General features: G+C 59.1%; 2 protein-coding genes across 2 annotated transcripts in view; one reads left to right on the forward strand and one right to left on the reverse strand.

Annotated features, from left to right (window-relative positions):
• PLCD4 (phospholipase C delta 4) overlaps positions 1–10,059 on the forward strand; it is a 28,746-nt gene extending 18,687 nt beyond the window's left edge. The window contains exon 17 of the mRNA XM_067529442.1: positions 9,556–10,059. The gene's annotated coding sequence lies outside the window, so the exon portion shown is untranslated. The remainder of the gene's footprint in view (positions 1–9,555) is intronic.
• ZNF142 (zinc finger protein 142) lies at positions 2,653–21,268 on the reverse strand. Its single transcript, XM_067529427.1, has 9 exons — positions 21,164–21,268; positions 16,686–17,015; positions 15,206–15,934; positions 13,401–13,673; positions 11,852–12,664; positions 10,812–10,993; positions 5,678–8,953; positions 4,513–4,618; positions 2,653–3,647 (listed from the first exon to the last, which is right to left on the reverse strand). Exons 2-9 carry the CDS (start codon positions 16,957–16,959, stop codon positions 3,160–3,162), a joined length of 6,141 nt encoding a protein of 2,046 aa, XP_067385528.1. The 5' UTR covers positions 16,960–17,015; positions 21,164–21,268; the 3' UTR covers positions 2,653–3,159.
• Positions 21,269–21,285: the final 17 nt, after the last annotated feature.

Below are 21,285 nucleotides of genomic sequence, written 5' to 3' on the forward strand. Positions count from 1 at the left end.
CTCTGCGTGTGTGTACACAAATGTTAGAAGTCTAAATTCTGAAATGGGGAAACTCGAGGGCCTGGCCTGAAATGAGGATATTGATCACAGAAGCGTGGTGGAATAATGAGAGTCAACCAGGGGTAAGAGATCTAGGAGTGGCAGAGTAAGTCGCGCTGGTGGGAGAGCGGCGCTGTGTGTGATAGAAAGCAGAGTCAAACGTAGTACAGGTCTGAAAAGAATCAAACTGTGCCATAGAATCTCTATGGCGGGGAAGTCCACGCGTGACAGATAAGAATATAGCAGCAGGGCTACACAGCCGACCCCGTGAGCAGGACGATGATGGTGACTGAACTGCTCAGGGAGGTTAGAGACGCCACAAAACCCAGTAATGATGGGGGATTTCAACTACCCCCACATTGGCTGGGTACATGTCACCACAGGACGGGCGGAGAGGTAAGATTTCTAGACACCCTTCATGACTGCTTCTAGGAGCAGCTAGTCCTGGCACCCACACGGGGAGGGGCGAGTCTTGATGGAGTCTTACTGGTGCACAGGATCTGGGCCAAGAAGTGACGAGCTGAACGACTGTCCTGTAATTAAATGTAACATCCCGGGGGGAAGGAAAACACCCACCACGGGAGCACTGAGCTCCAGAAAGGGGAGCTACACAAACAGGAGGAAGCTAGTTAAAATGGAAACTACAAGCAGTGGTCACAAGTGCCAGGCCTGTACGCTGCGTGGGAACGTTACAAAAACCCAGCACAAGAAGGGCTGTACATTGATTGTGAGTCTAAGTTAAAAAACAAATCAACAAAAAACCCAGAGGACCAAAAAAAAAAAAAAAAAACCAACCCGCAATGAGGGCTGACCAGCAGAGTAAAAGACGTGGTTAGAGGCAAAAAGACGTTCGTTAAAAATCAGATGTCCAATCCGAGTGAGGAAAACAGAAAGGAACAAACTTTGGCAAGTCCAGTGTAGAAGTATAACGAACAGGCCAAGGAAGAATGAAGAGAACGACTAACCATGGCGTGGAACCGACCCCATCCACTGGGCATCACGGCAGTCACACAACAGCATTTCTCTAAGTTACCTCCAAGGCCAGTCCCCCTGCAGAAGGAGCTGCATCAATGCGCCATGGCTGGTGACCTGATCTGCTGGATACCTGAACGCCATGCCACTGGAGGACCTAAGGCCACGGAAATTCTTCAAGGCCTGATGAAGCATCGTCTCGAGTCTAGCTACCCACAAGGGGAAAGTCAGCTGGTGCACGCAGGTCAATGCTGCAGGTCAAGCAGTTTTCTAAGCAGCACATCTCAAGTCCCCCACACCCACTACTGCTCCCTGTGCCGTTCGGGGACACTGCTCTGCACGCTGGAGGCTCTAGGAGCTATTAGGATAAAGCTTGCACCAAATATTTCTTTGAAAACAAACCTCAGCAAGAAACGAAGCCAGCCTGGGCATGGCAGCTTGGGGCGAGCCCGTCTGTGTGCACCTCAGCTGTCCCAGCTGGCCAACGGGGAGAACATTGCTCAGACCCAGAGTCCCGAAGCGACGCTCGCTGCAATCGCTAATGCGCTTTGAGATCGGCAGGAGAAGGTGACTGGGAGGGGGAGGGGTGGTTTACACAGCATGCAAACAGCCACGCCAGCCCGGGACTCATTCATATTCAAATCAGCTTCGGTACAGCCCCTTTCCTCTAACACTCAAAGCACGGACCGGCACTGCAGAGACCCTTGCAGTGGTGTGTGCGCCGAGGTACCCTTCCTCTCTCCCTGCCGTGCAGCTGCCCCTTGCGTGTGACACCAGCCAGCAGCTCCGGTCAGGAAGCGAGGCATTAACACCCCAAGTCAAGCTGCGGGGCGGGCGGGGCAGCAGCAGGAAGTTGGCAGCACCGTGGGGTTAACAACCATCTCCCTGGAAAAGGGACGGGAGAGCGTCAAGGAGCACAACGGCTTTGACTCTGATCTGAGACGGCCCCTCCATCTGCTCAGTGTCCTGGCGCCGTCCGGAAGGCGTGGCTCTTGGGACTGGTCTACACTCGAGTTTTCCCCTCCGAGCAGCGAGCAGCCTCTCTAGATGAGCAGGGCTGAGGCAGCCTGGGTGGGAGAACCCATCACAGGGCTGGGAGACAGGTGCTGCCGAGCCGTCTCCGCTCTGCTACAAACTCACTGTGTGGGCGTGGCCAAGTAACAGCCTCCCTGGGCCTCAGTTTCCCCACTTAGCGGCCTCACGGGTGTGCAGTGCGGATCCAGGTCTGAAATGCGCTGCGCTCTAGACAGCGTGAGGTGTGATTTGGAGACCTCCGTGGGTTTGATGGGGGTCGGAAAGGGAAATCGGGTTCTCTGCAGAGCCAGAAAGCACAAAATGCAGCCACTCAACACACCCAAGAGGTAGCAGCAAATGCTGCTTTTCAAGCCTGGAATTCGATAAAGGCCCCTCCGCATTTCAGCCTCTTACACGACGGGCGCTTCAATCGAGCACAGATCAGTAACCTCAAAGCCTGCCTGGCTCTTCGCTGGGCGTGGGACCTCCCGTAAAAAGAGCCACCCGGCCCCTCTGAACAGCTCGGGAACTTGGCCACCGTCTCTCAGGTTCCCTTTGGCTTTGAAATTCTCATCAGCGGGAAACGGCTCTGCCGACTCAGCACGTTCGGATCAAAGGGGCCTCGGCACAGCCGTGCGTTTAGCAGGCGCCGCAGTCCATCGACGCGCACTCAACACCCCTCAGCCTCGTGCATCGGGGCCCCCTGTGCACGCGGAGGTAGGAGAGAGGTCGCTCATGCAGCAGGTGGACACGGCGTGCTGCGGAGCCCAGCTACACGGGGGCCCCTGGTGCAGCACGGGGGCACCCACAGCCGTGGGGTGGTGCATGGAGCAGCTACAAAGGATCTACCCTAGCCAGGGGATCTGGCCTTGGCCCAGTGTCTGGGAAAGGACCGCCGACCCATCGTGACCGAAGAAAGCCAGGGTGCAAAGAGACAGAGCCCCGTCAGAATTAGAAACCAGAGCGGAGATTCCGTTTATACAGCTGCATATTTTACACCTATATACACATTGTCTGTACACACGCGCACGTCAGACAGGGCCGGCGCTTACGGAGACTCACCCATCTCGCAGTGAGGCCCGTGAGGATCTGGCCCTGGGCTCTCTCCGAGGCTCGGAGCACGAGCCGCCCGGCCTAGCTGTTCACGGACGGCTGGACCCCCGCCTCGCCTTCCGGCTTGGGGGGCAGGTCGGCCGGCTCCAGCTGGACGTCGTGCAGGTGAAGCGTAGGGGCGCTGGTGTCTTTGCCGACCCCCTGGCTGAGCTCGCCCGGGCCGCAGTCGGGGTGGTGCCTCTGGATGTGCTTGATGACCTGGAACTTCTGCTTGGCCTTGTAGCTGCAGAAGCGGCAGAAGAAGGGGTGCTCATTGGTGTGGGTGAGGTAGTGGTGCCGCAGGCCGGCCGCCCAGCGGAAGCCCCGGTAGCAGACGTTGCAGACGTAAGGCTTCTCCTCGCTGTGCTTCTTCAGGTGGGTCTTGAGGAGGAAGCGGGTCTTGAAGGCCTTGCCGCACTGCTCGCAGATGAAGGAGCGGGCCTCGCGGTGCCGCGTCTCCTTGTGGATGCGCAGCGCGTCCGCCCGGTTGGTGCAGTACTCGCACTCGTCACACCGGTAGGGCTTCAGGCCTGCGGGCGGAGAGACGGAGCTGCTCAGGCGGGAACAGTGGCTCCCCTGGGCCGGGGAGACAGGCCCCAGCTCCCTGCCTGACGAGAGAGCTCAGTCTCCAAGGCTCATTCACGCCCCCCCTCTCCCCCTAAATGCCCGGGGGGGGGGGGGGGGGGGGGGTTGGAACGGGGATGCCCAGCCGCTAGGGACTATGCACGCAGGCCACTCCCCGGCCAACACCACTCCACGCTGCCCCCACACGCGCAGGGAGCCAGGGCGCTGGGCCCTTCTCTCCCACAGGCCGGAGGAGACACCAGCAACGGGCCCCTCGCTCTTGTTCCCAGCTCGAGGCATGGGCTCGTGCCCCCCATCCACAGGCCCCTGGTAGGCCAGGAAGGCAGGAGTCTGGTGTCCCCTGCTGTCACTCCTGCCCCACCGTGGGTGTGACCCTGCCACCTCCTCCCTCTAGCTGAGCCTCCTCCAAGGAGCTGGCAACCCTGGGCCTTGCCCACAGGCTCCGCACGGGCAGCGGGGAACCCAGAGCGCATCCCCCGCGGGGAGACGTGCAGCCTGCCACTTCAGCCAGGCTAAAATCATCCCTGAGCCCGCAGACTGCGCACCAGGAAAGACGACATGGCCCTGGTCAGAGCAGGTGCTTGGCCCAGAGCGGGAAGCAGCAGGAGCGGATGACCAGGGCCCTTCCCCACCAATGGGCCGTGAGCTGAGCTGAGCTGCTGGTGCCAGTGCGAGAAGAGCCTCTCTCAGTAACAGCCCTGCCTGGACCCGACCCGGCTCCTGCCGCGCTCAGCTCCTGGCCCCAGCCCAGCCGCGGGGGCTGCCTACCCAGAACAGCCTCCCTTCCTGCCCCCCTCCCCCGGCACTCGCCTGTGTGTTTGGTCATGTGATACTTCAGCTGATTGACCCATTTGCACTTGTAGCCGCAGTCCGGACACAGGTATTTCCGCTCCTCCTTATGGATCCGCATGTGGTACTGCAGAGGGAGGGAGGGCGTGGAGGTCACCGGACTCAGACACAGCCCCACTGCCCAGCTCACCCCGGCTCTGCCCTGCCCTCCCCTCGTGTAGCGAGGCCGAGGCAGCATTGCCTAGTGGCTAGAGCACTGGACCAGGAGGCCTGGGTTCTATTCCCAGCTCTGCTGCTCGGTGACCGTGGTGACTGCTCTGTACCTCAGTTTCCCCACCTGTACAGTGGGGATAATGATACCAACCCGCTTTCAGAGCTACAGAGGACAGGCCCGAGGTAAGAGCTAGGGACGATCAGCATTTGTGCTGAGTGATGCCTGGTCGCTGTCAGCGCCAGGCTCTCACCTCTGAGATCCCCGCCAGGGTCAGAGCTGGCGCTCAGGGCACGCTGCCCCGCCTAGCTCGGACTCTCCCTTTTGCCCAACGACAGGACCTGTTTGTTAGACTGCTGCTGAGTGCCTGCACACGTTCAAAGCTCCGTATGCCCACTAGCGCTGACCAGGCCTTCCCACACCCCGGGGAAAGGGGGTCAGGAGAGCCACCCCCCATTGCACAGATGGGGAAACTGAGGCCGAGAAGCAAGGCAACGTGAACAAGGCCTTGGGGGGAATCCATGGCCGAGCCAGGATTAGAACGCGGGACTTCCTGACTCCCAGCACTCACTTCAGTCCTCTAGGCCGGGCTGTCCCCTTAAGCACATGGAATATCATCTCCTCCCCGCTCCACAGCCTGAGCCAGGGACCCTTCCGCCCCACACAGAGCCGTCCCTGATTTGCACACGGTGACTGGTCGCCCGTGTGCTGGCCCTTGCGCGATGACAGGATATTTCCTGCAGGCCAGACGTACCAACCCGCTCTCACTGCCTCCCGGAGCACCCCGGGCGCACGTGTGACGTGTGCGCAGCTCATTTCGGGGCAGTCGAGTTTCCCCCACCGATGGGGCAGGGAAGGGCCCTGCCCTTGCCCCAGGGGACCGTCCCCACGAGGAGCTGAGCAGCAGCGGGCTGGCACTGCCTCGGGGAAAGGTGCCCCTCTGGGAGCAGGGTGGCAGTGGACACGTGCTCTCACCTTCAGCCGCGAAGGGTCAGCGCAGGCGTACTTGCAGAGGTGACACTTGTAGGGCTTCTCTCCGGTGTGGATCCGGATGTGCCACGTGATCTTCTGCTTGTTCTTGGTGGTGTAGTGGCAGTCCGAGCACTTGTAGACCCGGGTGCCCCCGTGGCCCTTCACGTGGTGGTCGAAGACCAGCTGGTGGTGGCAGGCGAAGTCACAGAAGGGGCACTTGAGCGGCTTCTCCTGCGCGGCCGCCGGCTCGTGGCTCTCCACGTAGTGGCGCACCAGCTGCTGCCGCTCCTTGGCGGCGAAGCTGCAGCGGTCGCAGCGGTGGCTGAAGTGCAGCGTCTTGTGCTCCTCCAGGGCCTCCCGGCTGGCGAAGCTCTCCTTGCAGGTGCCGCACTCCAGGTGGGGGTGCTGCTTCTGGGCGTGGCACTTGAGCGTGGCTTCGCTGTGGCAGACGAAGCCGCAGCGCGGGCAGCTGTGGGAGACCTTCTCCTCGTGCCGGCGCAGCACGTGCTGCTTGAGGGCCGTCTCCGAGCTGAAGCGGGCCTCGCAGCGCGCGCAGGCGAAGCGCAGCTCGCCGCGGTGGCAGCTGTTGACGTGGCGGGTGATGTCGTTCTGCAGGTAGCCGCTGTAGTCGCACAGGAGGCAGAAGTGCGTGGGCTTCTTCTCGTGCACCCGCAGCTTGTGGATGCGCAGCTTGGAGTTGGTGCCGAAGGTCTGGCTGCAGACGCCGCAGGCGATCCGGCCCACCCCGGTGTGCAGCGACTCGTGGGCCTCCAGCCGGTAGCGCCGCGTGGTGCTGAAGTCGCAGTAGAGGCACTTGTGCGGCTTCACCCCCTCGTGCTTGATGCGGACGTGCTGCCGGAGGCAGCGGGCCTGCTTGCAGGTGAACGCGCACTGGCGGCACTGCAGCTGGGGCCGCTTGCTGTAGTACTTGCGGTGCAGCTTGCGGTGCAGCCGCAGGGCGCTGGCCGCCTTGGAGGTGAAGGGGCAGGTGGGGCAGTGGAACTCGTCCAGCTTGACGCAGCCTCGCTTCTTGTGCGTCTTCATGGCCCGCTCCTGGTGGCAGGTGAAGGCGCAGGTGGGGCAGGAGAAGCGCCGCCTCTTGCGCCGGGCAGCTTTCCTGGCAGCCTCCACGCCCGCGGCCTTGCGGGGCCGGCCCTTCTCTTTGCCGGCTGTGCTGGTCCCTTGCTGCCCACCCTGAGCCGCTCCTTCCTCTGGGGGCCTGGCGCCCGCGCTGCCTTCCTCTCCTGGAGGCCGGGAGGACTCCAGCTTGACGTGCTTTTCCAGGTGGTGGCTTTTCAGGGCCCGCCCGGACCGGAAGGCCTTTGAACACAGGGAGCACCAGAACTGCTCCAGGCTCCGGCAGCCATCCTCCACATGGGAGCTGATGGTGGAGACCCTGGAGCAGACGAAAGAGCAGGAGTTGCAGTGGAGCTTTCCCTGCTCCAGCCGGTATTTCTCAGGTGGGGAGGGACATTTGGCTTCCTCCACTTGGGCACGGTCTCCTGGCACAGCCGCTTCTTCCACCACGGTCTCAGCTGCGTCCTCAAGTACCTTGCTGGGGGCTGGGCTGCCCACGGACAGCGCCTCGGGGAAGGGCCTGCTCGTGGAGGATGCTTTCACGGGAACCAGATCTAGCTCCCAGGTCTCGGGAACCCTGCTCGCTTCCCCTTCCTCCAAGCCGCCCCTGCCGTTCTCCACGCCCGCCTGCTCCAAGCCTGGGCTGCCAGGCTGCTCCTGAACGGCTGGCTTTAGAAGCTTGTTCTTTCTCAGGATGACGGGGCACTTCTTCAGGAGGTGGGTGTTGAGCCCCCGCTGCTGCTTAAAGCTGGCACTGCACCCCCGGCACACGAGCGGGGCTTTCCGGCTCTGGCAGCCGGCTTTGTCGTGCAGGGCCATGGACTTCTCCTTCCGCGTGACGTAGGAGCACTTCTCGCACTTGAAGATCTGGCTCTCCGACTGCACCACCAGCATCTGCACCCTCCCCTCCAAGACCAGCGTTTCTGCTTGCTCCTTGTCCTGCTTCCGTAGAGCTTTCAGCACCAACTCCGACTGGGGCCCCGCCTTGGCCTCATCGCACAGGGAGGTCGGGTCTTCGGGGGCAGGAAAATGGCTCGGCTCAGCCGGCTTTATGAGGCTAAACCAGGCCTCTTGCGTACTGGCCTGTCTAATCTCCGGCGCCGCGTCGGTGTCGGAGGCCACGCTGGGCAGGTCGGAGCACTGCCCGTCACAGCAATCCTCAGGCCCCTGCTGAGTGTCCTTTTCATGGCTCTCTTCTGCACTCACAGAACAGACCATGCTGCCAGCACCGTCCTCCAGTCTCACCTGCCCTGGCTCTGGGATCTCCGGCTCTTCCTCAAAGTCAGGGACGTCTTCAAGACCAGTGTCGTTGTCCTCCAGGACCAGTGCATCCCGCGAGCTCAGAACTTCATAGGCCGGGTCCTTGCAGCTCAGGGTATCTGCATTGTCTGGCTGGGCTGCCAGAGACTCGCTGGCCGCTACGTGCCCCAGCAGAGGGTCTGCAGAAACGTTCAGAGTCTCCAAGTGCAAGGTGCAGCTTTCAACAGCGTCGCCAGCGTCAGTCAGCATCCCTGGGTCCTCTGCCACTGCAGAAGAGGCCTGCACACAGGAATCTTCCAGGGGACTCATGTCGGCGGAAGGACCCCTCTCTTCCTCGGCCAACCCCTGCGCCATCTCAGCACTGCCTCCAAGCTGCCCAGGGGCAGGCCCAAAGAGGGGCACGACGAAAGCCTGCTGATACGGCTCTTGCTGGGGTTCCAAGGCGGAAGGTTTGCTTTTCTGCCATAACTCCTTTCCAGACAGGGAGGAATTGGAGTCGGACCTCAGCGCCACGCTGATGTCGTAGTTCAGCAGCACGTCTGCCGAGCTGACCTCCAGCTCCTTGCTGGCGTAGTTCTCCAGCCAGTCCTTGTCCCCGGGAACATAGCCGTGGATCTTGCGCTTGTGGAAGAAGAGGCTGGTGTTGCTGAAGGTGCAGTAGGAGCAGAGGGCGCAGCGGAACTCCTTCTGCTTGGTGTGCTTGCAGTTCTCATGGTTGAGGAGGGCCTGCTTGTACTTGGTTTGGTAGCTGCAGTACTGGCACTGGAAGACGGGCATCTGGTAGTTCTGCGAGTGTTTCACCTGCATGTGCTTCTGCAGCTCGTACTTGCGCTTGCAGGCGAAGCCGCACACCTCGCAGATCAGGCTTTTGCCCTGGTGGCGCAGTTTGTGGCTGCTCAGCTGGTCTGCCCGGTGGCAGCGATATGAACACTGGTTGCAGTGGTACCTGCCAGAGACATCAGAGACGGTCAGACAGCCTTGGGCACGGTTAAGGGAACGGCAGGATGCATCAGCCTGAGGGAGGCCGGGGAGGGCATCCTCTCCAGCGTTCTCTGGTGCTGTCTCCTTGGGAGTGAGGGCGCTTGGCACCTCTCGGGATCAGGCCCCTTATGCTGCCCTTGACTTCAATCCATCCTGGGGATTCCCACTTCCTCGGCACAGCCTCCGGGATTCCCCCCGCCCCCCAAATCCCAGTGCTCTCTCCCCCTTGCCAATCTGGTCACCAAACCACCTGGGCCAGGGCTGGACTCTCTGCAGGGCCTACTAACAGTGTTCTTCAGCTAGCCCCAGGGATGTGAAACGACTGTGTGCTCTCAGCACTCTGTGCCGCTGGCAGGCCAGGTGCCAGCTCTGCCCAAGGTGCCAGCTCTGCCCAAGGTCCCCACGTCTCTGGATACATCCATGGCTGGGAGCAGTGGGGTTCCCCTGCGTGTTAGCACTGTTACAATAGGTATCGGGGTTATAAAAACGTGTTTAGACTTCATTGAATGCTGGTGAGTGGCTGCTGGCGTTAATCTCAGTTAGAACATCTGCATCCCATATAGCAAGCATCACGCTGCATCGTGAGCCTCTCTGACAATGTAAATCACCGGACAGGAGAGAGTCAGTAACTTGCATGAAGCGCTGATCTCCAGCATCCTTCCCAGCAGGAGAGACCCACTGACACCCGATGGACCATTGCAGGACATTAAAGAGGAAAAAGCCGTTTGTAGTTCTGCTCTGCTGCACGGGAAGATGAGTCATGCAAGTCGACTCCTCCCATCAGCTGAATTTGCAGCTCAGAGCACACAGCAGGAGGGGGATAAAAACCCCAAACAAAAGGACCTAGGGATCGCTATGCTGCTTCAATTCGGGGGTGCAAGGTTTCTAGGGACAAGCAAGAGATCCCCAGCTGCTTAGCCTAACGGCCATACAGAGCTTGCTTATTACAGAAGCGTCTATTACTTTTTTGAAGTTTAAGATTTACTCTTTTGTGTGTGCAGGTTCACCTGCGTTAACCTTGTAAATGTCCTCGTTCTATACAATAAATCTGCAGATAGTCTATTATAGGATTGGCTGTAAATGTTGTCTTTGGTGTGAGAGGTAAGGTGCAGTTGACCTGGGGTAAGTGACTGGTCCTTTGGGACTGGGAATAACCTGGATATTGCTGTGATTCGTGGTGTGAGGGACCATCGCTCACCTGGGTGGCGAGACAGCTCGGAATACCCGCGGCAGCTGTCTGTGACTCCCTGTTAAAACTGTTATCGTGCCTGAGACTTGATAACTGGTTGGTAAAATCGAAGCACAGAACTGCCAGTCAATGGGGGAGAAGGTGTGCCCTGCTTCCTAACAGCCTGCCCTGAGGCTGGTCCCTGCGCTCGGAGTCACGGCAGACAGTCCTGCACGCTATGCTGGCAGCATCCATCCTCAACAGGCCAGGAGGAGAGTCTGGGACTGGGCAATGTACCTGGGCCCACTGGCTGAGGGTGCAGAACGCTAGCTACTAACCCAATGGCAGGCAGGCAGGCCCTGCCCATCCCAGAGCTGCAATGACAACGTGCTGGGAGCCCAAAGGACATCTCAGATTTGCAGTAAGTGGGGTGGGCTGTAGCCGCTCTGCAGCTGCGTCCCACGGGTCTCAGCCTGGGAAACAGCCCGGCCTCTCAGATCAAGGGGGAGCGTCCTACACTGGGACCCGCCGTCTTTATGGGCTGCCTTTGGGATGTCCTGAGCTAGGCTTCCGGCCCGGCCCAGCCCTGCCTTCTCTGTGCTGCTTTGGTGTGAAAGGAGAGACGAGCGGATTGGCTGTTGCCGGAGGCAGGTACCTGAGGTCTCCGGTGTGTTTCCTCATGTGCACGTTCAGGTAGTGTTTCCACTTGGTGACGTAGCCGCACTCGGTGCACATGTAGTTCTTGTCGTCCGAATGGGTGAGCATGTGCTTGGACAGGTAGCTCACGTCCCGGCAGGTGAAGTCACACAGCTCGCACTTGTGAGGCTTTTCCCCTAGTGAGGGCAGAGAAAGAATCTATTCGGAGGGGTCAAGAGAGGCCAGGACGCCACCCTCCCCAGAGAACGATTAACGATGGGATGATCGCTCCAGCCCCCCGGCCTGCCCTACCCCTGGATACCAGGCTGGGCGGGAGAACAAAGAGCTAGAGGCAGCAGCTATGGACCTAGCTGGAGCCAACGGGGCTGAAAGCGTCAAAGACCAAGAGGAGCAACTTCAAAGCCCAGCCAGTGCTAGCGACAGAGAGCAGAGTACCCCATCGCTGCAGCTCCCACGGGCCAGCGACCTGCAGCAGGCAAGGCCGGAGGCCTGTGGGAGGGGCTGGCAGGCAGTGGTGGAAACGCACCAGCTCCTCATTTGTGTGACTGGCTGTCGCCTTGGCTCCAGCGAGAACCAGCCCAAATCCCTTCACCTCGCTGCAAAGCTCAGATCCGGCACCGCCCACTGTCGCAGAGCGGCCAGGGCAATTACCTACTGCCCACGGGATGGGGCCCGGCGAGCCACACTGCACTGCAGAGCCCGACACAGGAACAGCAGTGCTGCTTTGCTCTGCTTTTCTGCCCCTCCAGCAGTATAATCTGCTTAGCTGACTTACCCAGGGCTATAGAGCAGGGAACTCCCAATCCTCCCTGCTCTAGCCATTGGTCCCCCTCCCTTTCCAGAGTCCTGGCTCCCAGCCCTGTTCTAACACTAGTCCCCGACTCCCTTCCAGAGCCAGGAGCAGACCCCAGGGGTCCTGGCTGTGCCTGATGCTCTGACCGCTGGTTCCTTTTCCTGCCCTGTGGAGCGGCACAGGACAGCTGATCAACCCCCCAGAAGAGCAGCGTGGTGGGGAAGCTGGCGAGGCGACTCACCCGTGTGCAGCAGCATGTGGCGGATGAGCACTCTCTTGTGCGCCGTGGCAAAGCCACACTCGGTGCACTTGTGGATCTTCTCGTTGGCGTGCATCTTCCCCACGTGGTCATGAAACTCCACGGGGTTGAAGGTGGCGTAGGGGCAGAAGCCACACTGCAGCTGCTCGCTGCCCGGGTGCCCTTGCTTCTTGTGCTTGCGGAAGACGTGCTTGTTGGAGCAGATGAAGTCGCACTGCTGGCAGTGGAAGGCGTAGTGGGTCTTGCGGTGGGCCTCCATGGCCTCGGCCGTGCCGAAGAGCAGGGAGCAGGCGTGGTACTTGCACTCCACCGCCTTGATGCCGTGGGTCTCTTTGAGATGGCGGATGAACTCCTTGCGGTCTTCGGTGCAGTAGCCACAGTCGCCCTGGAAGCAGCTCAGCCTCTTGGGCTCGGCCTTGTGGGTCTTCAGGTGCTCCTTGAGCGCCTGGCTGAGCCGGAAGGGCTCCTGGCAGACAGGGCAGGTGTAGACGTCCGAGTAGAAGTTGGAGATGTTCTCGTGCATGCTGGCCATGTGGCGGTTGAGGGCGTTCTTCTCCACCGAGCTGTAGTGGCAGAGCGGGCAGCGGTGAGCTTTCTCCCCCGTCTCTCGCATCATGTGGATTTTCAGCTTGCTCTTGCTGGTGAAGTACTTCTGGCAGTTGGGGCACTGCAGGCTGGGGTCTGGGAAGTGCAGATGCAGGTGCTCCACCAGGTGCGTCCGCTTCTTGAAGCAGCGTTTGCACTCGGGGCACATGTGGGTTTTGAAGAGGTATTCAGAGCCCTCTGCTACGTCCCCTGCAAAGGAAACCATCCCCGGTCAGCCTGGAGCCAACACACAGCAGGGCAGGGAGGGATGCTGGGTCAGACCCAGCAGGGCTGGCTACTGAGCGGGGACTGCAGAGTGAAGTTGCAGGAAGAGTCTCCTGCACAGGTCCCTGAGGACGGGAGACTCCAGATGGGAAGCCCAGGAGTCATGGCTGGGTAGAAAGCCCCGGCTGGAAGTTCTGTCAGCCTAGCAGAGGCTAGAGGCCCGTACGTCACGAGAAAGTGAAACCCAACATAATGCTCTGGGGAAGGACTGAAATGCATTTCACAAGAGGAAATCCTTCCTGGCCTTATGGGCGAGGATGGATTGTCCCTATATTAGCACATGTAACCAAGTGTTATTGCTAACAAAATTATCCAGCCTCCTTCACAAAGAGCTACTCCAGCGCACCCTCGGTTTTAGACACGCTGACTGGATACGGGGCACGGCTACACTTCCCTGTACACTGTTTGTTACTAGTCCATTGTGACCATTTCTTCCCATCCTGGGGCAGCGTAAAAGGAAGGACCAATCAGTTCCCATCATGCCCTTGGAATCCCCAAAACATCAGCCCAGTCTCCTCCAACTCCTCTGCTTTCCCAGGTAAAGCACCCAGGTTTTCACAACATGCCCACAGGTGCGCCGGCTAGCACACAGTGAAAGTCTGAACGCCAGCTCCAGTCCCCGGAACGGTCGCACTGCGCACGTGTGAACCGGGGACACTACCTTTGAACGCCTGGGCCCCAGGTGCCTTTGATTTCTTAGAGGTCACTTTCCCATTTCCTTTGGTTTCTGCCTCACAGGCACTCTCCTCCACTTCCTCCTCCAGCAACTCATCGCCTGCGCTCTCAGAGTCCTCCTCCTCCGCTGACATTCTCTGACCCTCGTCAGATGTTTCCCTGGTGCCACCAGACACCCCGTGGCCGGCTGCCTGCTCTGCTGCTTCCCAGCTGGTCTGATCTAGGGCATTCTCTGCCTCCTCCACTGTCTCCCCATCAGCTTGGAAAAGGAAAAGGAAAGAGTTAATCTTCTTTGGACCCAGGCAAATCCATCCAGCCCCCACTTGTGGAGATGCCGATGACTCAAACCAAGGCTGGCGGCAGAGGCAGCCTAAGGACCACACCTAGCTAGCATGGAACAGAGCAGCTGCCCTCATCTTTAATACGGACCAACGGCCAGACACAGATGCCAGGGTGCAGTACGGCCAGGCTGTTTAGATCAGGTGGAGCGCAGCACGCTGGGACCTGTAGTCTCACTTGGCTGAGAGTGATGGGCGGGCCTGACGTCACCCATTCAACCCCAATGGAGTGCAGCTGGAAACAGGGCTGCTTTCAGGGTTTCTTCCCCTGAGGAAGCTCCGCTCAGCAGCAGCGCCTGCTTTTCAGGGAGGATCCGGATTGCTTTTCTCCAGCCCACGGTTCCAGTCGGAGCGCTGTTAACCGCAAAGAAGTGTTCCAGAGGGGTAGCCGTGTTAGTCTGTTCACAGCAAAAACAACCAGAGTTCTGGAGCACTTTACAGACTAACACATTTAATTTCAGCAGACGTGAGCTTTCGTGAGCTTCAGCCCACTTCCTCAGTGAAGCTTCTGCCTGCTGAAATGAAATGCGATAGTCTGTAAAGTGCTACAGAATTCTCGTTGTTTTTAACCGTGGCGGGAAGGCTCCACGAAGGGAAGAGACCATCAAGAACCACTGCTCCCAGCTCCGCAACCCCCCTCTCCCCTGGCCAGCTGCACCAGAGCCAAGGAGGGACCTGCTCTTTCAATGCAGCCACAGTGGAAGCTTGACCCTGGGATCTTTCCCTCTCAGCACCGTCCGGACTGCCAGGCGTCTCTGGTGTGAACGGGGATGCACACATACAGCTGGCTGCTGAACCAACCCAAATGGGCCACGGAAGGGCCACGCAACACACAGCCCAGCTGCCCCTCCCATCGGAGGAACCCTGCCTGCTTTGGGGACACCAAGCCCCACTCGCACCCCTCCCCTGAGCAGGGGTCAGGATCCTCACCCCCCGTTTTACAGCCGAGGACACCAAAGCACCAAGGGGAAGAGACTTGTGCAGGGTCACAGTGAGTCAAGCCAGAGCTGGGGGGAAGAGCGCAGGAGTTCCCGCTGCACAATGCTGCCCTGCCTGGCTGCGTCTGGGCAGAGGAGCCTTTCTATTGACTACCACGGCACAGGAGGGGCGTGTCGCCCACCTGACGGGGTTCTACCCCCAGATCACACCCCCCCACTCCCCGCTTCCAGAGGGCTCCCCCCAGCAGCACAGCTTAACTCCACAGGGACCGCTCACGCCACTGCGATTTCACCCTGTAGGAAGTGGCCAGATGGCTTCAGCCCAGCTGCTACAGGGCAGGAATCTCCATCCCCCCTGGCTGGCAGGCTGAGCTCCCCTCGCAGCCCCAGGGCAGAGGCACCTGGGTAGAGGCAAGGTAGGGAGCTTGCCCTGTCGCCAGCCACCGTGTCTGTCCCGTAGACAGAGGACTCTCAGCCCAGCCCTCTCCTCCCACACGCGTGGGCTCAGCAGGTACCAGAGTGCAGACGCAGGTGCTTGCTGGGCAGATGCCCGGCCATGGCAGTGAAGTCACACTTGCAGGTCGCCTCCATGCATCCCGTCTCTGCGGGGGGCTCCCCGCCCCCGCTGCTTGCCGGCGAATGGCTCTTTGTATGCCGCCTGAAGAGCTTGGCATTGGAGCTGACAAAGTCACAGCGGCCACAGTGGAAGGGGAAGTGGCTCCTGTGATGCAGCTTCATGTCCTGGCGGCTCCGGAACAAGAGTGGGCAGGTGCGGTAAGTGCAGGAGACCGGGGACACCTTGTGGGCGCGCCGCAGGTGCCCGCGTAGCTGCTGGCGGTCCTCCGAGGTGAAGTGGCAGCCCTTTTCAGGGCAGGTCAAGGCTCCCTGGGCTCGGCGATGGGTCTTAAAATGCTCCTTCAGCTCACTGGGCAGCACAAAGCCCCCCCCGCAAACGGGGCATAGCAGTTGTTCAGCAATGGCGCCAAGGTCCCCGTCCGGCCTGCTCGCTTCTGGCGAGCTCTGTGCCGGCTCCTGGCAGACGGCTGGCTCCCCTCTGCATTCGCTGGGCAGGGCCGGCAGCTCCCCCGGAAGCTGGGAGAGACCAGCAAGCTCTCCGGCAGGGAGCTCCAGGTGCCTGGGGGCTGCTAACGTGATGCACTGGTGCTGGGACAGCAGGCTGGGGTCGGAAAAGCTCTGGCCGCACCTCTCGCAGAAATACAGCTCAACCACTTTGACCAAGACTTCTGCAGGAGAGAGAGAGAGAGCGCGTCAAACAGCGGCAGTTGAGACCTGGAGCCTTTCGCCTGGAGGTCGCCAGTTCAAGCCAGCTCAGGTCAAGAGCAACCATTTTTGTCCCTATCTTCTAGGCATGTGGTGGGAAATATGAAGTGATGGGGGGGCTTCAGTCCAGTTCCTGGTCAAACAGCTGAGCGGTGCTAGAGAGAACCCGAGGGGAGAGGATAGAGATCAGCAACAACAGGACCACTTGTTGGAAGCTCAGCACATAAGCCAAGAGTTCAAAGGGCTGCAGAGACTGAAAGCCCCTTCAGTGGTCCCTCCCGGGCAGGGGTGGAAGCTCCCATTGCTTGTGCCCGGAGCTGCACCGCCAGGCTGCCTAGTGGACCTGCACCTTTCCCCACCACTAGCTTCCCAAAGCACATTAGGAGAGAAAACGCCATTGACTAAGCTCACAATGGGCAGGGGTCTCCAACAGGAGGCGTATCCAGGACAGGCCGTCCAAGGTGCTGAGACGGCGAGAGAGGGGCTGTCTGGTCACTCCACGATGCTCAGCCTGGGTGGCACTCACAGCGAGGGGCAGTGATGGGCGTCACAGGGACTCACATCCACACAACCTGGCTGGAGGCTCCCGTCTGCTCTTTGGGACTAGAAAGCCTGGGTCTCCCCAATACAGGGGTGGGTGGCATGGCCACGGGCTGCCCCAGCGAGAGGATCTTTGGTCCTCGTATGGTGCTGTCCCCCCAACGTGCGCCGTACCTGTGGCGTTGCCTGGACTGCTCAGAGACACGTTGCCTGCCACAGCCTCAACGAATATCTCCACGTCAGCTGCTTCTGCACGAGCTCCGTCCCCAGCCATGGAGGCATCCGTCAGCAACAAGCTCTGTCCCACAGTCAGCGGGGCTGTCCCCACCACACTCTCAATGGAGGCCCCATGACCTCCTCCACTTCCCACCTCTCCAGCGGTGGGCAACAACAACTCTGGGCACAGGGCGTCCATCTCTCCTCCGGCAGGCTCCTCTTCCACATTCATTTCCTTTCACTCACCAAGGGGCACCTGCACTGGGCTGCAGAGCAGTAAATCCCTTTCTGAAAAGATACAAACAAGGTGACACCGCTGGACGGCCGGCATGGAAGGGGCTCGAGGGCGCAACACTCCAGGGGTGTCTCCTTTTAAGGTATAAACTTTTCAAGGGACACTCAAAGAGCCGCGGTTTGCAAAACAGAAACTAGAACTCATGCTTTAAATGATATTGGATATCCAACCTGAAAGCAGGGTGAAAAATCAGGCCCCTTTAAAGTGTCTCAGGTTGGATACTCAATATCAAAGGGCTTGAACTACCACCCTCTTTTCAAAATCGTGGCTAACGTTCTTACCTGTCATTAGTAACGCGTATCTTGTAATCGTAACAGTAACCACTGCTAGCCCAAGGGATTTCAGAGCATTTTGCAGACCTCCAGGCTGATGCACGATGCACACTCTGGGATCACGTCACCTAACGGTGAAGTACAGCTGCTACTGCAGCAGCATGACACAGCTATTTCACAGCTCACAGCAATATTAGGCAGAGGGGTAAGCCAGGAAGCAATGAATCCTGGGTGCAGCTGAAACAGCAGAGGGAATTGTAGAGACATGAGAGAAACGAGATGGCTAAGTCACCTACTTGTCTGTTTTCCTTAGGCAGTTTGAGTGTGCTGCTCTGTGATGAAGAAGGGTGGGGCGAACATGAGGAAGGAGGAGATGTAAAGACACAAGAATTACCAGACTAGGACACAGGACTAACATCTCGACTCTTCCAAGAAGTGCCTAGGTGACCTTTAATGATCACAGGTAGTCAGGAACTCGGTTTTACATCTCAGCCCAGAGATGGCCCAAGCACCTTTCGGGGGGCACCGGAGTTGGTGCCAATTCGGAGACAAAAGCCCCCAATGGAATCACAAACACCGCGTCCCACAGCTCCTCCGCCACCCTCTGCCTCAAGCTGACTTTGTTTGGAGGATTAGGTTCGCTGCAAGACTTAAACATCAGACTCAGTTCTGAACGACTGACTACGCTGGACACTGTTTATATCATTCGCAACTCACTCACTTCGGGACAGGGAAACTAGACAGGTCAGTTTCTCCTGTCAGTTTTGTGCTCTCCCATCTTTCTGTCTGTCTCCACCCCTTCTCTCTTGTCTTATGCTTGGACCGTCACCTCTTTGGGGCAGGGACTGTCTTTTTATTCGGTGTACATACAGCGCCTAGCACCATGACTGGAGTTCACAGGTGCTACCATGACATAAGCAACCAGAGGATGAAGCATGAGCACAGAACTGCAGCAGAATTAGAGATGGAGACAGCCCCCTCAGCTACCAACTCCCTTCCCTGGGCCAACCTAGTCTAGTCTTCAGTGTTCTGGTTGTAATGCCCCACGCGGTGGGGCAAAGCGCTGACCTGGGCATTCCAGAAGCCGTAAGCTACCCTTGACCCAAGACCCTCTCATACCCCCTCCTTGGTCCCTCCTCTTCTCTGCCTGTGGCACAAAACAGCATAGTCCCCTGTGGGCTGTAATACTTTGGTCTCATTTCAGTTAATGGGTTAGCGTGCGGGTGCTGGGTGGGGTTTGTGGCCTGTGATATATGGGAGGTCAGGCTAGATGATCTGGTTGTCCTTTCTGGCCTTAATCTCCATGACCTCCATCGGGTTCTCTCTCATACACAGAATCCAGGTCTGTGCCACTGTATCAGTTTTATCCTGCCAACCATCACTGTAGCATCTTGGCACCTTCCACGTTAAATCAGTAGCAATAGCCAAGTCCCTAGTGGATTTCATGGGGTCCCTGGTGCGTCTCCCTCTGCTTGGCATAGAGTTTGGGATTTTAAAGATTTACTCGCTTTCTCTTTCATTATTGTTGGCAGGGGACGGGGTGTATTGGGTAGAAGGGGGTGTCGGGTTGGGGTTAGTCCTATGATGGAAAGGTTTTTTGGTAGCAATGCTCAGCTCCCTATCACCCCTTTCCTATCATCCCCGGCCAAATGAGGATCTCCGAATACTAATTAATTCCTTCTCTTAACCTTGCTGAGAGTCAGGCAAGTCTAGACCAATCCTCAATACTGCCTCTTCCACTAGTCCAAAGGTGTCTACATTGCCTCCTCAACAATCTCACCAGGGCACTGGATTTGCCAAGCAGCAGGGACTACTGCTCCCAGCGGCGTGGCTCAAGAGCTGTCTGTCAGATGTGTTACCTGCACCATAGATAACGAAGCTGTTTTCAGCGTACGGGTCGCATCAGAACATAGAACTCTCTCATACCTATGTTCAGTGGCTATAAAATGTCCCAATCACAACCCCGAAGGCACATGTACACAGATGGTAAAAGTCACACAAGGAATGCTTATGTAAAGGACAAATTCCCATGTGGTCAATTCCATTCCACCTCCTTAAACTCCCCCCGGGTACAGGATTCTTCTTCAGTCCCTCTCCTAAACTGTTACATGGCCTTGCTGTGTGCTAGTAAACCATCACCGCATCCCATGCCAGAGGTGGCTGCATTTCCAGGGTGGGTGATAAGATACACATCAGCCTTACAAAATTCTAGCTGCCTGTAGAAGAGCAGATATAGTTTTAGCAGGTGGTTAAATATCCTTCAGTTTTCCATGATCATTTTTGTGGCAAAGGGCACACGGGGGATTTTGTAAGGCTGATTATACACCCATGCACGTATATGCGGAAAGCACCTTGACATAGTTTCTCAACCTGTGGTATGCGTACCCCTGGGCAAGCACCAGCCGCTGACTTCTCGGGAAGCCAGGTGGCAGGAGGCAAGCGGCAGCTGCCGGCTTCTGGGGGAGGCCGATGACAGCAGCCGCCAGCTTCCTGCCCAGTTCCACCTCCTAGCTGGGAGGTAGACAGCAGCTGCCCCAGTCCTGGGAAGCTGGGCGGCAGCCGCTGGCTTTTTGGGACACTGGACGGCAGCTGTTGGCTTGGGCAGCAGCTGCTGGCTTTTTGGGAAGCCAGGCGGCAGCCATCCAGGTCCTGCCCGGTCCCAGCTCCCAGGTGGGAACCCAGTGGCAGCCTCCTGCACCCTGTGAGCTGGGTTCGCAGCTGGGTGGCTGCCACCCACGCCCCGACTCTGAGCTGAGAGACAGCCTCCCATATCCTGGCTTGAAGATGGGCAGCAGCTGCCTGCCCACATACCCGGGTCCCAGCCTGCACGGAAATCTCCTCTGCCCCAGCTCTGGCTCTACCCCCAGGCTTACTTGTCAGTGAAATTGACAGCTTTGACAGCTATGACAGCCCCAGATTTTACCAGTATACAAACGTTAAGAGGTGCCCACACAGTGTGATTTGCCCCAGGCCGCACCCCACTAGGGACGGCCATGGGGAGCGCTGCTGTCCACTCTGGTGGGCCACTAGTGCCTGCTCATAGCTCATCAGTTCCCACCTGCGTGAGGAGAACACCAGGTGACCCCACCATCAGGCCATGGTGACTGGCTGGTGCTGACCTTTGCTCCTCTATGGAGGAAAGGGAGGAGGAAGGAGGGAGAAACAGCCGGGGGTTTTGTGATCTGCCACAGCCACACAGCACCGCAGAGCTCAGAACTCTCCTGCTGTACGAGAAATTGTCGTCCAGCGGTAAAGGGGGCAAGATTGTGTTTCTCGGAGTGGAAAACGGCATGTTGGGCACTTGTTAAAATGTTCAGAGGTTAGGGGCACCTGCTACTGACCAGGCTGAGAAGCGCTGCCCTGGACACCAGCTGCCAAGGAAGGGCAAGTCCCGGCGCTCCGGGTCAGCAGTGCCCTGCTCGCAGGGTTTGAATTTCACACCAAGGGGGCTCCTGCCACAGACACTGGAGGGGAGCCGGCCCCACAGCGCCACGCACCTGGCTGTGGGGCAGCACCCTGCCCATGCACCGGGAGTTCCCTCCCCCAGCCCGTCAGAAACCCACCGTCATCCACCCCCATTGGGGGGAAGGTGCTTCAACCCCCCCCCCCCCCCTGCCACGCCTTGAACCTCGCCTTCCCCTGGGCACTGCGGGGGGCAGCTGAGCCTCCCCCCCTGGGGAGATTCGGGAACCCCTCCCCATCCCCCCGCTCTGGGGAACCCCTGCCCCCCCAGGGAACCCCTCCCCATCCCCCCGCTCTGGGGAACCCCCCGCTCTAGGGAACCCCTCCCCATACCCGCGCTCTGGGGAACCCCTCCCCCCCGGGCGCCCCTGGCTGCACAGGCCGCTCCCCGCCCCGCCCCCGCTTACCTGAGGGGCTCGGCTCGCGCTGCCCCCGCCCAGAGCGGCCCCTCTCTATGGTGCCTCCGCGCCGGCCGAGCCGGCCAGGAGCGGGTCGCTTTGTGCCGCGGCCCCATCCGGCCGCTCTGTCC

Source organism: Emydura macquarii, unplaced genomic scaffold (genome assembly GCF_026122565.2).
Source record: "Emydura macquarii macquarii isolate MOO-44397 ecotype Brisbane River unplaced genomic scaffold, CSIRO-AGI_Emac_v2 contig_2988, whole genome shotgun sequence".
Taxonomy (NCBI): domain Eukaryota; kingdom Metazoa; phylum Chordata; order Testudines; family Chelidae; genus Emydura; species Emydura macquarii.